Raw genomic sequence first — 18,415 nt, 5'->3', positions numbered from 1 at the left:
TGACTTTTTAATAATCGCCATTCTAACTGGTGTGAGATGGTATCTCATTGTGGTTTTGATTTGCATTTCTCTGATGGCCAGTGATGAGGAGCATTTTTTCATGTGTCTTTTGGCTGCATAAATGTCTTCTTTTGAGAAGTGTCTGTTCATATCCTTTGCCCACTTGTTGATGGGGTTGATTTTTTCTTGTAAATTTATGTAAGTTCTTCGTAGATTCTGGATATTAGCCCTTTGTCAGATGGGTAGATTGTAAAAATTTTCTCCCATTCTGTAGGTTGCCTGTTCACTCTGATGGTAGTTTCTTTTTGCTGTGCAGAAGCTCTTTAGTTTAATTAGATCCTGTTTGTCTGTTTTGGCTTTTGTTGCCATTGATTTTGGTGTTTTCGTCATGAAGTCCTTGCCCATGCCTATGTCCTGAATGGTATTGCCTAGGTTTTCTTCTAGGGTTTTTATGGTTTTAGGTCTAACATTTAAGTCTTTAATCCATCTTGAATTAATTTTTGTATAAGATGTAAGGAAGGGATCCAGTTTCAGCTTTCTACATATGGCTAGCCAGTTTTCCCAGCACCATTTATTAAATAGGGAATCCTTTCCCCATTTCTTGTTTTTGTCAGGTTTGTCAAAGATCAGGTGGTTGTAGATGTGTGGTATTATTTCTGAGGGCTCTGTTCTGTTCCATTGGTCTATATCTCTATTTTGGTACCAGTAGCATGCTGTTTTGGTTACTGTAGCCTGTAGTATAGTGTGAAGTCAGGTAGCATGATGCCTCCAGCTTTGTTCTTTCGGCTTAGGATCGTCGTGGCAATGCAGGCTCTTTTTTGGTTCCATATGAGCTTTAAAGTAGTTTTTTCCAATTCTGTGAAGAAAGTCATTGGTAGCTTGATGGGGATGGCATTGAATCTATAAATTACCTTGGGCAGTATGGCCATTTTCATGATATTGATTCTTCCTATCCATGAGCATGGAATGTTCTTCCATTTGTTTGTGTCCTCTTTTATATCCTTGAGCAGTGGTTTGTAGTTCTCCTTGAAGAGGTCCTTCACATCCCTTGTAATTTGGATTCCTAGGTATTTTATTCTCTTTGAAGCAATTGTGAATGGGAGTTCACTCATGATTTGGCTCTCTGTTTGTCTGTTATTGGTGTATAAGAATGCCTGTGATTTTTGCACATTGTATTTGTATCCGGAGACTTTGCTGAAGTTGCTTATCAGCTTGAGGAGATTTTGGGCTGAGACGGTGGGGTTTTCTAAATATACAATCATGTCATCTGCAAAGAGGGACAATTGGACTTCCTCTTTTCCTGATTGAATACGCTTTATTTGCTTCTCCGGCCTGATTGCCCTGGCCAGAACTTCCAACACTTTGTTGAATAGGAGTGGTGAGAGGGGGCATCCCTGTCTTGTGCCAGTTTTCAAAGGGAATGCTTCCAGTTTTTGCCCATTCAGTATGATATTGGCTGTGGGTTTGTCATATATAACTCTTATTATTTTGAGATATGTCCCATCAATACCTAGTTTATTGAGAGTTTTTAGCATGAAGTGCTGTTGAATTTTGTTGAAGGCCTTTTCTGCATCTATTGAGATAATCATATGGTTTTTGTGTTTGGTTCTGTTCATATGATGGATTACGTTTATTGATTTGCGTATGTTGAACCAGCCTTGCATCCCAGGGATGAAGCCAACTTGATCATGGTGGATAAGCTTTTTGATGTGCTGCTGGATTCGGTTTGCCAGTATTTTATGAAGGATTTTTGCATCAATGTTCATCAGGGATATTGGTCTAAAATTCTCTTTTTTTGTTGTGTCTCTGCCAGGCTTTGGTATCAGGATGATGCTGGCCTCATAAAATGAGTTAGGGAGGATTCCCTCTTTTTCTATTGATTGGAATAGTTTCAGAAGGAATGGTACCAGCTCTTGTTTGTACCTCTGGTAGAATTCGGCTGTGAATCTGTCTGGTCCTGGACTTTTTTTGGTTGGTAGGCTATTAATTATTGCCTCAATTTCAGAGGCTGTTATTGGTCTATTCAGGGATTCAACTTCTTTCTGGTTTAATCTTGGGAGGGTGTATGTGTCCAGGAATTTATCCATTCCTTCTAGATTTTCTAGTTTATTTGCATAGAGGTGTTTATAGTATACTCTGATGGTAGTTTGTATTTCTGTGGGATTGGTGGTGATATACCCTTTATCATTTTTTATTGTGTCTATTTGATTCTTCCCTCTTTTCTTCTTTATTAGTCTTGCTAGTGGTCTATCAATTTTGTTGATCTTTTCAAAAAACTGGCTCCTGGATTCATTGATTTTTTGAAGGGTTTTTTGTGTCTCCTTCAGTTCTGCTCTGATCTTAGTTATTTCTTGCCTTCTGCTAGCTTTTGAATGTGTTTGCTCTTGCTTCTCTAGTTCTTTCAATTGTGATGTTAGGGTGTCAATTTTAGATCTTTCCTGCTTTCTCTTGTGGGCATTTAGTACTATATATTTCCCTCTACACACTGCTTTTATAAAATACAAAAATTTGTTGGGCGAGGTGGTGCGTGCCTGTAGTCCCAGCTACTCGGGAGTCTGAGGCAGGAGAATCGCTTGAACCTGGGAGGCGGAGGTTGCCGTGAGCTGCGATTGTGCCATTGCACTCCGGCCTGGGCAACAAGAGCAAAACTCTGTCTCAAAAAAAAAAAAAAAAAGAAAGAAAGAAATGAAAAGTGATCAGGCAAAAGTGTATAACGAGTTGGAAGCAGTTAGGGTTTGAATCCTGGCTCCACTATGACCTTGAACAAATTCCTTAAATTTGAGCCCCAATCTCCCACCTGTAAAAATAAGATAATGGTAATACTATCTCATAGGGGTACTGTGAGGCTTAAATGAAAAAATTATGTGTGTGTGTGTGTGTGTAAAATTACACAAATTTTATACACACATATAAGTGTTTTATACATATATATGTTTTTATAAATGCATGAACATGAATCTATAAAGCTTACCACAGAGACTGGCCCATAGTAAGTGTTCAGTAAATGTCAGCTTTTTGTATTCAGCGACACAGGGTCTGAAGTGACACCCTGTACATGATGACATCAGGGCTCTGAGCTCCACACCACCAGAAGCCTATGTCTCCCACGTTCCATAGCCACACCGCTGACTCTCATTTATCTTACAGTGCTCAGTGTCTTGTGGTGTTGGAGTGATGCAGAGATCTGTGCAATGTTTAACCAATGAGGACCAACCCAGCCACTTATGCCACACTGATCTGAAGCCAGAAGAACGAAAAACCTGCCGTAATGTCTATAACTGTAAGTTGGCCAACTGAAGTTATCTTTCTTTAGCATGAAGAACAGGATATCTTTGTTCATTTGATTGCCTGCCCTTTTTAGAAATATACAATTTTTTCTGAAGGAAATCATTCGCTTTGCTAAAAAGTTTTAGTGTGAACAATGTCATTCATTCTATAGGCAGATAATTCACATCTCGGACCATCACACCCTATTTTTTGTGATTGGTGTTTTCTAGGTGAGTTACCCCAGAATTGCAAGGAGGTAAAAAGACTCAAAGGTGCCAGTGAAGATGGTGAATATTTCCTGATGATTAGAGGAAAGCTTCTGAAGGTGAATGTCAGTTACCAGTCATTATTTCAAGAATATTTTTAGAGTGAGTGATCACCGCTCTCATTACCTCATTTCTGAGCCACTCTTCATGGGTTATTTATGGTCTTTCAGATATTCTGTGCGGGGATGCACTCTGACCACCCCAAAGAGTACGTGACACTGGTGCATGGAGACTCTGAGAATTTCTCCGAGGTTTATGGGCACAGGTAGGAGAGCCAGGCTCAGAAGATCTCAGAGGCCTGGAGATCCCTGGAAATGCTTTCCCATCCTTACCAGAACATTCTCTGTATAATTTAGGTTACACAACCCAACAGAATGTCCCTATAACGGGAGCCGGCGCGATGACTGCCAATGTCGGAAGGATTACACGGCCGCTGGGTTTTCCAGTTTTCAGAAAATCAGAATAGACCTGACCAGCATGCAGATAATCAGTAAGTTAGTGAGGAGTCCTTTGGGAACATGTGCGTTCTTCTCTCCATTCAGACAGCAAGCATGTCTTGCACATTGGCTAGCAGGGAGGTGCACATTGCACATTGCACATTGGCTAGTATGGAGAGGAAGAACATTGGGAGCTTACAGTGCAGCGAGGATAGTCCTGCAGGCAGTTTTGTCTCTTTTGTTCACTGCTGTATTCCCCAGTGCCTGGAAAGTGGCTCGCACAAGGCAGGTGCTCTCTCCGATTTGTGATGAATGAATTGAATGAATGAATGAATGAAGTAGATGAAAGTGCATGAAAGAAGCACCATTGAAATGTGGGAGGTCAGGGCAGCATTCCAGAAAATATGACATTGAAATAGAGACCCTAAGGTCAAGTTAGGGTTAGCCAGGCACAGGGGTCAGTGTGGGGGAAGCAGAGGTGGTAGCAGAAGTGTTCAAGGTAGAATAAACAGCAGATACAAAACCCCAAAGCCAAGAAATTCATGGGCAACATTCACCACCCCCAGCCCAGCTTTTGCCAGCACAGTGTACATGCTTACACACATGTAAAACTAATTTTATTCAGTCGTCAATGTGCAGAAGAAAAATGGAACACAGAATTACCTTTTCTAAACTAGCCTGTGTGTGGGCTGATTTCATACTCTCGCCAACATTGCATCTCTGTTGGGGACATTAATCATAGGAGTGGTTAAAGACAGCTAAAATACCTCAACATGTTCCCTTGCATAAAGGAAAAACAGAAATAATGAATAATTAATTTTTCCTCATTAACATTATACCCATAATATTGCATTACTTTTCTCTTGAGATAGATTAAACGTGATTTGTACCAAGATACTTTAAATTTCCTTGAGCTAGAATGATGAGGGGTAAAGGCAGAGGGTCTGCAGTTTCTCCACTTAGGAAAACACCCCAGCTAAGACCCAAGGGTTCTTCTACATGCTGAAGCAGGCAAGGGCCCCTTTCCTTGCAGAATGGAGCACTGGGATTTCCCTCTCACCAAAGTGTAGTGAACTGTAGGAAGATTAAGGCCATTCCTGAAAGACGAGGCAGAAAGATGAAACCTGCCTCTGGCCTCCAGTCTCCCTGGCAGACAGCTTTTGCAGGATTCTCAGGTTAACTCCTCCCTTTGCATGTGCAGAGCTCATCTCAGGAGCTACAGTAGGGGTTAACAATGTGCACTTTGGGTTAGCCTTGTGTTTATTGGCTCTTTAAAAAATAAAAAATTACAGGCTAGCCCCAAACTTGAGAAACTGCCGTTAATAATTTCAAGATGGGGGTTGTAATTGCGCCACATTTTGGCAATAATAGTGCCTAGGCCACAGGAGGACAGAGGAAACCTCAGGGAATCGCTCCTAAGTAGCTGGAAATGCTCTCTTCCTGGCTTATTTCCCCCTGGCCTGAAGCCTGTGATGCAGGATAACAGGAGGTTCTCAGCCAGCCAATTACGCTACATTTAAGTGAGGTGATTCACATATTTATTTATGTAGGAATCAATTCCAAAGTCATTTGAAACCCCCTTTTTGGCTTCCATACTGTGGGGAGACAGACATTCGGGGCTGATGAAGCTCGGGGAGTGAAGCTCGCAGAACCACAAATATAATGAGGAAAGAGCAAGTGAGCATCTGGATCCATTTGCCCACTAATACTTCACATTGCTTCTTTCTCTCCCATTCCCTCTTATTCTTCTTCTTCCCTTCTGTCTCCTTGTTAATGTCCTGTTCCTTCCTTGCCTTTCTCCCACTCTTACCTTCCCCTGCCTTTAACCCCTTCTCCACCCCACAGCCACTGACTTACAGTTTGCAAGGACAAGCGAAGGACATCCCGTCCCTTTTGCCACAGCCGGGGATTGCTACAGCGCTGCCAAGTGCCCACAGGTATGTCCTTGGTGCCTTCCCCCTTGCCAGGGATTCACCTCCCACCTTTCCCGGGAACATCCTCAGTTGCATCTGTTCCTGGGAGTGTGATTAGAACAGTTGCTCTAGAGGGCAGTTTGGCCACATGTATCAAGACCCTCTCAAATGCTCTGGAGTCTAATCTCGTAATTCAGCTCCTGAAAGTGGGTCCTAAGGAAATGATCATAGCTACATGCCTAACTTCTGCATTCAACAAAACACGCCAACTTAGAAACAAATTAGATGTCGGTTAGCGAGGGCTTGGTTAAACAAATTATGGTGGTTAATAAAATGAATATTGTACAGTCAGCGGAGTGCTAGTAAATATTTAATGACTGACACTTCTAAAAAAAAAAAAGGTTCTGCTTTGTAACATTTGTCAATTGCCATGGTGTAAATATTCTCCCTATAATTGATTTCAAGCCGTCAACATTATGTCACTAAATGGAGGGCTAGGAAGAAGGCAGACAGTTGACTCTCAAAAGCCAGTTCAAGCACGTGCCAACACACCACTGTCAGCCTTTATGAATCTGAATATTGCATGATATAGAAAAACACTTTACATGGATTAGACAGAAAAAACAAGATGCAAAACACTACATGCAGTATGATCCCATCTGTATTTTCTTTTAATGTATAAACAGAAAAAGTCTGGAAGGACTTTTTCAAAATATTAGTTGGGTGCATTGGTAAGGTTTTTTTTTTTTTTAATTTAATGTTTAACTTTGCCGGGTTTCCTAAAATTTTCAGAGTAAGCACGAAAGCAATTTTTTGAAAAATAAATAAAAGTTGGACGTGGAGATCTCAAAATTTTCTAGACTTATCTGGGTTTCCTTTGGTTCCTGAATGGTAGTCAGAAATGGCTCTAGAATAGTCTTAGCAACAAATCAGCTGACCTTTCTCAAGTGCTCACTTTGTGCCAGGCACCATCCTTTTTACTGGAGACTCACAAACATTCATCCCTTGAGAAATCTGTAGCCTATTAGAGAGGATGACAGGTTAACGAATATCCATGAGATAATAATATATTCTAGAAGTCCGCCGGGACCAAGGCTTGGGGCTCTGTGGATGTCATTGACTCAACCCGTTACCCCTACTTCAGTTCTACAAAGTTTGCAGTGTTCGGACCAGAAGTGCAAATTCATCATCTTCTGTTGGATGGCTTTTCAGCGGAGCCACTCAGCAGCAATCTTTCTGCCCATTCTGTGGTTCTACACTTTCTTGCCTGAGAGAGGCGTGGCAAGTTTTAGCTTGTCTTTTGAAACAGGCTGTCATAATCAGCTCGGGCTAATTTTGCAAAGCAGACGTTAGTCTTTACAAGAAGCTTCTGCCCTTGGAAGGCAGGACAAACATAATGAACTCAGTGATTCTGGGCAGGAGAACTTGGCCAGTTTTCTCTTAGGTTTAAAGGAGGTCGTCACAAAGCTGTTGTTAAACTCTGTCAAGAGTTTCTCACTTTGCCTGTGAACCTTCAAAAGTCTGAAGACTGGGATTCTGTGACGCGTTCAGAATCCCAAGCCCTGTCTCCATAGGATGGATTTACCCCCAACTACAGAGAACCTCCAAAGACAAACACATCTGAACGTTGTTTTAACGAGGCGTTTTTTCGGCCTCAAGCTTTAGAAGAGCATTGCTAAATGTTTTAGAGAAGTGGAGAGGAAGCTCTCAGGAGAGAAGGAAAATAAACAAAGGACATAATGGTAAAAAGAGCCTTTCTTCCATTACCCAGGAATCAAAAACTTTTGAAGTACAGTTTTTTTTAGGGCAATTGATGGCTTCAAAAACCCCATTGGTATCTGTTGCATTTTAGTGGCTAATATATTGGCCCTGTCCTGCCTTTTTCAAATGTCTCAGGATTTTCTTGTTTCTATATGCACATCCTTTGGGAAGCTTAAGTAAATGAAAAGTAACTTGCATTCATTTATTTTAATAATTCAGAGACAAATGAACTGATTGATTTGCTAAATCCTGACAATGAAGCAATTCCTAAATGGGAAAACCCAAAGCTTGAGAGAGGCTAATTTGTATTTTTTCCCAGCTCATTCTTCAAACCATATTGGGTACTTTAAAAATTCAATTCCTTAGACACATATTGAGCACCAGCTACACTGATGCAAGATGTGAGTTTTTCAAATCAGTTTTCCAGGAAAAGGTTTGTAGAAAGCGTGATTGTGGAGACTGCTTCGGAGTAGGTGGTTCAGCCTTTGGCCTAGTGATTGCACAGAAATCAAAGCAGAATGATGTTGTGTTTGAGAATTTCTTTCTTTTACCTCATTGACCACTATTGCTTTGTGGATGTATTTATTAATAAGAGTGGATTCCCCGACAGCCCTCATCTTGAAACATAACCAGAATATTTTTTATCCTGATGACAGTAGATGTGACACTATTATTATTGATGGTATTCATAGCTAGCATTTATTATGCGTCTATGCTTTAGTCACTGTACTCAGTATTGTCTACTCAATGTAGCATTTAAATCACCACAGTATTCTATGAAAATGCCTCCTTTTTAAAGAGGAGGAGGGTAAGGAGTAGAAATTGGGAGGATTTGCCCAAACCTACACAGCTGCCGCTCAGTAGAGTCTGGATTTGAACCTAAGTGTGTCTGAATTCATATCCATGATAGTAGACATGTCTTTTTGATTCTGTTTTCAGGCAAGATTTCTGCAACATTTGCTCTTGTACAACAGAAAACAGGATTATCCTTTGGTCTAAGCACATCTTTTGCAAACCTTTACGGACCAACTAGTAAACGTATAACTCTTAATCACTCTTCTTTAGAATAGGCAACAGAAGGTGGTATTTACAACTCATGTGCCCTTTAGACCTTGAAGATAAGGCCTTTAAGGGCAAAGATGTCCCAGAGCAGAGCCAGAAAGAACATTATGTCTTTACTTCTCTGGTGGAACTCAACTTTCAGAGTGCTAACAATCAGCTAGGACATTTGCTGAAATGCAGATCCCTAAACTGGAAAGGGCAGAAGGAGAATGAGGAGGATGATCTCCTGTTGCATCTGGGTTCATCAACCCCTCTGGGAAGGCAGACTTAGTAGACGTATATATTGAGCATGTTCAGACACTGGACGCCCAGGTCGGCTGGGGGCATTGTCCAGAAAGAAGCTGGGTCAGCCGCCTAGACCTCCGGAAAACTTCAGTTCCAAAGCAGATCAAGTCTCCTTTCTCTTGCAGTACAGGTGGGACAGGCAATCTGAGTGGAAAGCAGAATGGAGGGAGAAAAGAGGGACATTCTTGGCACTAGGACGGCCTGGGCACTTTGAGTTATGTGGACCCACTCCTGGGGGCAGGAATGATAGTAAGATAAGAGAATTTTGGGGGGAGGGGGTGGCAGGTGCGGTGGGTCATGCCTGTAATCCCAGCACTTTGGGAGGCTGAGGGAGGTGGATCACTTGAGGTCAAGACCAGCCTGGCCAACATGGTGAAACTCCATCTCTACCAAAATAAAAATTAGCTGGGCGTGGTGGTGCACACCTGTAGTCCCAGCTACTCAGAAGGCTGAGGTAGGAGAATCATTTGAACCCGGGAGGCAGAGGTTGCAGTGAGCCAAAATTATGCGACTGCACTCCAGCCTAGGTGACAGAGTGAGACCTTGTCTCAAAAAAAAAAAAAAGAAAAGAAAAGAAAATGGCCAATGGAATAATGCAACATACAGAATCCGGTGTCTGAGGGGGCTTCAGTGCAGCTACAATCAAAAACAGCTGAGCACGGCAGCCTTGCCACATAAGAACCATGAACCTCTGTAGCATATTGTCATAAAAATGTCATATGTATATATATGTGAGATGGAATCTCACTCTGTTGCCCAGGCTGGAGTGCAGTGGCACAATCTGGGCTCACTGCAACCTACACTTCCTGCCCTCAAGCTATTCTCCTGCCTCAGTCTCCCGAGCATCTGGGATTACAGGCACACACCACCATGCCCAGCTAATTTTTGTATTTTTAGTAGAGATGGGGTTTCACCATGTTGGGCCAGGCTGGTCTTGAACTCTCAGCCTCAGGTGATCCACCTGCCTCAGCCTCCCGAAGTACTAGGATTACAGGTGTCAACCACCACACTCAGCCCAAAAATATTTTTTAAATATTACCTACTGTCTGCCAGGTAATGAGTGACATGCATTGTGTCTTCTGTCTAATCACCTCCTATTCACAGGTTAAGTCTTACTAATCCATTTTACAGATGGTCTCCCTGACTGAGGTCATGGTGAAAGTAAAGAAGGGAGCAAGATTCTAGGGTAAATCTACCCTTTGTACCAGGTTTTCAATCAGCCTCAGCACTTTTCGGGCTGGAGAATTCTCTGTTGTGGGCTGTCCTGTGCATCGCAGCAGCATCCTTGGTCTCTACCCACCAGATGCCAACAGCAGCACCACTCCCTGCCCCCGACAGTTGTGACAAACAAAAATGTTTCCAGACATTGCCAGATTTCCCCTGGGGTCAAAATCGTGCCCTGTTGAGAACCACTGATTTAGTCCAAACTAAGTCCTCTGGTCACCTCTATCTTGTGGAATCTAGCACTCCAGAAGTGTTTATAAACTTTTGTTAGTCAATATTTATGGAACTGGCATTGAGAGACCTCTAAGCTACACTTAGTCCTGGAAATCTTAATTGAGGAGCTAGGATATAATATTTAAGTGGCTAGTCATATGTTACAAACCATAGCTGATTCAATAAACAAAGCAATAGTAAGGCCCTGCTCTCAATAAGCTTACTGTTATATTGAAGAGATCACACGAACACTTACAAAACAATTAGAAAATGTAAGACAGATACCATCTTTTTGCATATCTACTAAGCGCCAGCCATAGCTGATTTCTTTTAGTCCTCTGTACGGTGCTCAGAGGGAAGAGAGTTTTAGTGCCTTCCATTTTACAGATGAATAAACTGAGGTTCCAAGAGGTGAGAAAAGATCTAGCCAGGATCTAATCACAGGTGAAAGAACTTTATTTACACGCGGGTCTGATCAGCTGTGAGCTCCTCCTTGCCTCTCTTGTTTATAAGAGACTGTTTTGACAAAGTGCTGGTTTGTCAGTTTCAGAGAGAAAGCAATCAGGAGTGTTCATTTGGAATATTTTTAGCTCTGAAACTGCTCATTGTGGAGTAGGAAGCCTCAAGAAGAAAGTATTTCAGATGCCTTTGCGAGTCATTTTTGAAAGAGAGAGTGAGAGAGGCACCAGAGGCCATGTTCTGAAAGGCACCCTCGGAGGGGAGGGGTTTGGGAGATCTCCCTTACCGGAGCCTGAAAGCCGCATCCTCCAGGCCCAGGTGGTCTTGAGCAGGCCAACCCTGCCCTCTGCTGACCGTGCTAGGGAAAGCGCCTCTTCTTTGAAGTCCCGCCCTGCTGTGCTTAGTACGCGGTGTGCTAATCGCCCCAGGGAGCTGGAAGCCCAGGAAGCTTGGCACCAAGATCTTGTTAGCAAAATTACACTGTGACATTTTGTTCCTGAAGGAATCTGATAATTGTGAGCAACATCAGGACTGCTGTGTTAGGGAGGCCGAATGGAGCAAGGACTTTGAAGTCAGGAGGATGTGAGTTGGACTCGTACCGTATTCTGGAGAAGTTAATCACTTCCGCTAAGCCTCAGTTTCCCTATCTGTAAAGAAAACCTCCTTCATAGAGCTCTTTCGAGGATGACTAACATGATGCATGAAGAATGGCTGGCCCTGAACAAACAAAACTAAATACCATCAATAATTAGTAGCTATCACAATTAATCAACATCCTTCTCTTTTCCAAAGTACCTTTTATTGTATCACCTGTGCCTTTGCTTTTTGGGGGACATCACATGGACTGAAAATCTCTTTTGTTGGTCGTGTTTTCCAGGGTCGTTTTAGCATCAACCTTTATGGAACCGGCTTGTCTTTAACTGAATCTGCCAGATGGATATCACAAGGGAATTATGCTGTCTCTGACATCAAGAAGTCGCCGGTAAGGTTCTACAGATGGGTTGGGAGATGAATTTTTATTTCTTTCTTTCGTTCTTGTCTTTATTACTGTGGTAGTGGTGCTGAAGGAGCAAACGAATGTGCTTTCCCACTTAAGCCATTTTGTAGTGTCAGGAAGACCATTTAGGAAATAAACCTAGGGTGCAGTGTTTACACGTGATTAAAGTGTGAGAGCCTTGTTCACTTCTGGTGAATTCTTCCTCGAGAGGTGAACATATGAACCATCCAAGTAATTAGAAAAACCACCTAATCAGGGAGGTAAAAGCAGGAAGAAGCCTCTGTCGAGAGTGTGGCTCAGACATCTTTCAGTTAGCCAGCTTGCGGTTCATTCTGTGAACCGAGGGGAAATGACCTCTTCTTTTTATTTAGAAAAATTGAAATACAGATGGAGCTAGAAGACAGATAACTTATTAAGCGATATATCTGGAGAATTAGAGATACACAGGGTCTACAATAATAAGTTTTTCACCCTCTAAAATCTGGGTGGTTAAGGTGTGGTCTACGCAGTGCATCAGTGTCACCTGGGGGCCCGTTGGAAATGCAGGTTCTGGGTCCCAGACCCTAGTGAGTCAGAGTCTACAGCTGAACAATGTCTCAGGTGGTGATGGGCACAGTACAGCGTGAGAAACACTGTGCTGTGCAGATGGTCCCTGACTTACGACGGTTCCACTTGATTTTTCAACTTCACCATGGTTCAAAAGCAAAACACGCTCGGTAGAAACCCTACTTCAGGTACCGATACAGCCGTTCTGTTTTTCACTAAGTGCAGTATTCAATCAATTACACAAAATATTCAACACTTTATTATAAAATAGGCTTTGTGTTAGATGATTTTGCCCCGCTATAGGCTAATGCAAGTGTTCTGAGTACATTTAAGGTAGGCTAGCCTAGGCTGTGATGTTCAGAAAGTTAGATATATTAAATGCATTCTTGACTTAATGATATTTTCAACTTGCGATGTGTTTATTGAGACATAACCCCATTGTAAACTGAGGAGCGTGTCGACTGTGTACTGTTTCTCACCGTGAATGTATAGTAGAATCACCTGAGGAATTTTTAAATGCACCTGCCCAGGTCCTTCCTACACAGATGAGCTGAATCGGAATCTCTGAGGGTGGGGGGACCTGGCAGGAGTAGAATTTAAAGCTCCCCAAATGATCCAAATGTACAGCCAGGTCAGAAACCGCTGCCACTTGCAACCTTCCCTCTGAAGTCCTGAGAATGTGGGGCAGAAACCCAGCTCGTGGAAAAATGTCTAAGTTTACCCAGGCATGGCCCATTTCTCCCGTCCCATCTCAGCCAGGAGCCCTGCCTGGGGTTGCCTCAGAAATAGGGGAAGACAAAGAAGAGAGCTGGGAAAGTAGGGTTTTATTACAAAGCAGAACTGCCAGATAAAATACGGGACACCCAGTTAAATTAGAATTTCAGATACACAGTGAGGATCGCCTGATCCTAAGAGTTCGAGAACAGCCTGGGCAAGGTGGTGAGACCCTGGTTTTGCAAAAACTTTAAAAATTAGCTGGGCATGGTGGTGCATGCCTGTAGTCCCAGCTACTTGGAGGTTGAGATGGGAGGATCCCTTGAGCCCAGGATGTCAAGGGGGCAGTGAGCCATAATTGCGCGACTGCACTCCAGGCTGGGCTGCAAAGTGAGACACCATCTCTTTTTTTTTTTTTTTTTTAAGTACACAATGAACACTGTTTACAATAAGTGTACTGTTATCACTACATGGGATATAGTTATACTAAACATGTATATGTTGTTTATCTGAAACTCATACTTAACCAAGCATCCTGTATTTTTATTTTCTAAATCTGAAAACCCTATTGCAAATACTTCTACCTAATCAAAATAAGACTATAAAAAAGCAGCTCAACCTGCCTCCCTCACCTGAGAAAGAGGAGAAATGTCCAGTTGGGACATTCCGGGAAAATCTGTTTCCTGATCTCTTTTTCTAGCTGCCATGATTAAGTTAGTGTCTGTGAAAAAAAGCTATCTCACTCTCTCTCTTCTCCATCTAAGCCAATCAATGTCCTCAAATCCGATTAACTAAATAGCCATATTGATTACTTGTAAATTAGTCATTAAATATTTTTCCTTGCACTGAAAGGAATAAAGATAGCTGAGAGAGAGTGCATGAGCTTTAGAATGTGCCCCGAAATTATAATGTTCTTTCCCCATTCCTTCCCTCCAAAATCTATACATTATGTTTCTTTTCTCTTGACAAATAAAAATCGTATATTTTTATCGTGTACAACATGATGTTTTGAAATACACTGTATGTTTCAGTGACCCAGAACCAAAAAATTTGCCTGTCTAGTGCCACTGCACTGCAGCCTGGGTGATAGAGTGAGGCTCTGTCAAAAAAATAAGTAAATAAATAAATAAAAATGTGATTGTAGGAAACCCATGTAGATAAACTGTAACCTAAATTATAATTCTATTCATTAGATAGTTACTACCGTTTCAGCCAGAAACTAAAAATAATTAAAGCCAGGAGCGCCACCTTATGGAAAGAATGATCACTACACTGGCTGTTCCCCAAGGCTTTTGGGAGATGCCTGGGCTGGAGGGAGCTGGGTATGACAATTGCCTGTCGGCATTTTTTTTTTTTTTTTTTTAAATCTTGGTGTTCTTTGGCAGCTCAGAGAGTCTGAGCTCAAAGTTAATCTCCAGGGCCTGTCGAGTACTCCTTATGAATATCTGGGAGCTGGGACTGAGACCTCTCTAGCCCCCGGCTGTCTGGAGAAATGCTGTCTGACTTCCCCCGTGTGGTCCAGAGAAGCATGTCCTAGCAATGCTTCCTGAAAATAGGCTTCCACCGCCCAACACTTTTGGGAGAAAATGCTAGTATATTGTATTTCCTTCCTGAAGAGTCACAGTAAGCATTAGCATGTGAGGTGGGACTAAATTATACAGGAAATAAACCTGTGTGACTTTAGCCAGCATTCCACTAAAGCAGTGGTTCTCAAACTCAGGAGTGCTTCACCATCACCTGCAGGGCTTGTGAAAACACAAGCAGGTGGCCAGATGTAGTGCCTTGTGCCCATAATCCCAGCACTTGGGAAGGCTGAGGCAGGAGGATTGCTTGAGCCCAGGAATTCAAGACCAGCTCGGGCAACACAGGGAGACCCAATCTCTACAAAAAAAAAAAAAAAAAAAAAAAAAAAATTAAATAACTGACTGTGGTGGTGTGCACCTGTAGTCTTAGCTACTCAGGAGGCTGAGGTGAGGATGAGCCTGGGTGGTCAAGGCTGCAATGAGCCGTTATTGTACCACTGTACTCCAGCCTGGGCAACAGAGTGAGACCCCATCTCAAAACAAAACAAAACAAAGCCCACCACATGATCAGTCTGAGGAGAGGCCAGAAATTGACATCTGTAACCATTTCCCTGGTGATGCTGATGCCCCTGATCTGGAGTCACATTTTGAGAACCACTAACCTAAATGAAGCCAACCACAAAAACTTCTTTTCGAAGTTACAGCTTGTAATTTCCCCCAAATAACCAGGGTTCCATGAAACACACTTCAAGAATTGTGCCATATCCTGTTCCCACTCGATACCTACTACGATCTGGCCCCCGAGGGCCTGTGGCCCAGTCTTCTCTGGGATGCTCAGACCCTGGCCAGTTATAATACTCTCTTTTCCAAATAGCCCTGTTTCAGCTCTCAAATAATCATTCCTCACTTTCTTTTGCTTTTCTGCCAGGAGTTACAGAGGGGGAAAAAAAAATGAAAACCTCAATTTTCCAAACCTCCTTGGCAATAAAATGTTTTCCCCAAGCAAAACTAAAGGAAAGCTGTATTCATTCAGGTAAAACTAGATCTCCAGTACCACTTGAAGAACAGTAACGCTGTCTCACTTCCAACAGCAGAACTGGTCAAAATCAGTCTCAATATCAAGTTCACTGTTGACTTCCTTGTGAACAATAGAGAGCACTCTTTCTCTGGTTTTAACCTAATTATGGTTAAAATAGCTACTATTTATTGGGCAGCTTACATACATTAAATCTGTGTCTTCCTCCCAGCTGTGCTGTCACCAGGAGATTGGGATAACAAGGTGAGAATAAGGTCAAATTCTTGGGATGTTAAGTTGAGCAGGTGGTGGGATCAGCCTCTCCAACCTGCCACAACTCAGCCCTTGGTGCCACAGTGAAAACCGTCAGTGGCTGCAGAGCCCAGAGGTGAAGCACGTGGACTCTGAAATCTGACTGCCAGAGTCTGTGCCCACTGGCTCTGCCATCTTGGGCAAGTTATTTAACTTCCAGGAAAATGGGGGTGGGGAGAGGGGGGACTCAGTTTGTTCATCTATAAAATGGGGACTGTAGTGGCCCCTTTCTCATTGACTTATTGTGAAACATAAATGAAATAAAAATGTAAAGCTGTTGGTATCCTACTGGGCAAATAGCAGGAGCACAAGTACTGGCTATTAATGTTATAACGTTTTCATAGCCCTGAGGTTTGCCATATTGTTTCGGAAGTTGGCCAAGGTGACTAAGGAAGGGAGCTGGCTTGAGATAGCTGGTGGGAAGGACATCGAACTGCAGTGTAAGCCCGGGCTTAGCCTGTCCACATGGCTGCCGCCTGACCCCAGGAAGAAGTCGTGTGAGACACCCCTTGGTTGGGGGTGGACTTCAGGGCACATGTTTTAGCTGCACCAGCTCAGCTAGGGGTCGTAAAGTTTCTCCTCACTCTGCTTAGATATCTGCATGAGGGACAGACAGACAGAAAGGAGGCCATGGCCCAGAGATGAAGGCTGAAAGAAAATGTCAGAATTTCAAGCTCCTCTGCCAGCAACGCTGTATACCCTCAACTCTCCAATGTGCCGGAATGTGAAAGTTCCCTTCAGCCCCACCCAGAATTCCACCACAGCTCCCCATGCCCATTCTCAGAGCTACCCATTTTGGTCTCCTCCAGGTAGAAGATTCTGGAATAGGCCTTCAGAGACAGGCAGCATGAAAGGATGATCACGTCCTGGCTGGGTGTGAGAGGCGCTTACAGGGCTTTTTGTCTTCCTTGTGTGCCAGAGGAATTTTCAGGGTCAGGGAAGAACTAGGGCCATCTTTCTAAGAGATATGGTCTAACAGACATTCCTGGGCTAGAGCAAGGGCTGTAAATCAAAGAATTGCTTTGAAATTAAAAAATAACGAAAGTTGTGTTACCATAGAGGAGACGGATTCAGTTCCTATCCTTCAATTCACTTGCAAACAGTGGAGTTCAGGCACCTGAAATAAACACACATGTGTACACACACACATGCTCAGTGCAGCCCACTCACATGTTTCGACCTGGGCTGCCTCCGAACTTGCTGTCAGCTTATGAAAATCCAACTATCCACCAAGTGTAAAAATCATACCACACACCAGTAGCGTAAAATGCCGTACATTTACATTTTAGGTAGTCTAATTTTTATTCTGTATATTCCTATAGAAATTAGACATTTATGCATATGTTCATATATACATAAGTGTCCAGGGCTATATTCAGAAAAAAAAAAACCCTATATGCTGTGTTTTATGGGCAATTTCAGGGACATTCAACGATAAATTTCATTGCATGTAATCTTGACCCAGGCAGATTTTAGCCCCTATAATCATTATAAACATTATACCATAATCATTATAATCTCTGTTCATTACTATCTGTATAGATTTTCTTATCAAAATCCCCACCTCCACCCCCAACTCAGCTTGCTTCTACCACCAGCATCCTCTGACGACTTTAAATAAGTCTTTAAATTAGCACACTCCAGTCAAAGGTATGCTGGTCTTCCTAAATCAAAGAAGCCAATCTGCCTTCCTCATATAGATTGAAAAAAATAGAAGAATTAGTGAAAAGTGTGAAATACAAACTATTCTTAATGGAACAGAGGTTCATTCATTTAATTATATGTAATAGCTCCAATCAGGCTAACAAAATAATCATCGAAAAGAGATTTTTAGAAGGCCTGCTTTAATGAAGAAATAAAAATTAGTGTTTTAAGGAATGTGAGTGGGTGCTTCTAATATATTTCTTTTCTGAAATAGACACTGTCTGCTTGACAATTGGGTTTTTGGTATTTACTTGCTCCATGTGGCTGTTTTTATTCTTTAGGATCAATAAGTTTTAGCTCAGCCTTTATCTAAATTAAATAATGGAATCCCAGTTAAGGAGATAGCAGTAATGGTATAAATCCAGTATTGGCTTTATTTTTTAAATTTTATAGTTTTATAATTACCCAGACTTTTACTCATTTCCCTGAAAACAGGCTACGATGGATATTTACACATTAAAAATACCTTTATGATAATAGCAGTTAATATTCATTGAGCACATATATTAGGCCAAGTACTATGCTAAGCACATTACATGCATTATCTCCTTTACAGCAAACCCGTGAGGGGGTACTATTATTATCCCTATTTTACAGATGTACCAGGAACTGAGGCGTAAAGAGGTTGTTCAAGATGTAGTACAAGCTGCAGGCAGTCTGATTCAGGTTAGCTCCTCTGCTGGGTCAGGAGAGTTTGAGTAAAGCGTAAGTTTTGAT

General features: G+C 42.2%; 1 protein-coding gene across 4 annotated transcripts in view; it reads left to right on the top strand.

Moving 5' to 3' along the window:
* Nucleotides 1–18,415, top strand: part of ADAMTS9 (ADAM metallopeptidase with thrombospondin type 1 motif 9) — a 175,441-nt gene that overhangs the window by 143,274 nt on the left and 13,752 nt on the right. For all 4 annotated transcript variants that reach the window (XM_003309854.6, XM_528704.8, XM_016941459.3 and 1 more), the window contains 6 exons: nucleotides 3,148–3,280; nucleotides 3,498–3,592; nucleotides 3,704–3,798; nucleotides 3,890–4,023; nucleotides 5,816–5,907; nucleotides 11,765–11,869. In XM_003309854.6, coding sequence (XP_003309902.2) covers nucleotides 3,148–3,280; nucleotides 3,498–3,592; nucleotides 3,704–3,798; nucleotides 3,890–4,023; nucleotides 5,816–5,907; nucleotides 11,765–11,869 — 654 coding nt within the window. The remainder of the gene's footprint in view (nucleotides 1–3,147; nucleotides 3,281–3,497; nucleotides 3,593–3,703; nucleotides 3,799–3,889; nucleotides 4,024–5,815; nucleotides 5,908–11,764; nucleotides 11,870–18,415) is intronic.

This window comes from Pan troglodytes, chromosome 2 (genome assembly GCF_028858775.2).
Source record: "Pan troglodytes isolate AG18354 chromosome 2, NHGRI_mPanTro3-v2.0_pri, whole genome shotgun sequence".
Lineage (NCBI taxonomy): Eukaryota > Metazoa > Chordata > Mammalia > Primates > Hominidae > Pan > Pan troglodytes.
Note: the sequence above shows the minus strand (reverse complement) of the source record. Positions and strands in the feature narration are given on the sequence as shown.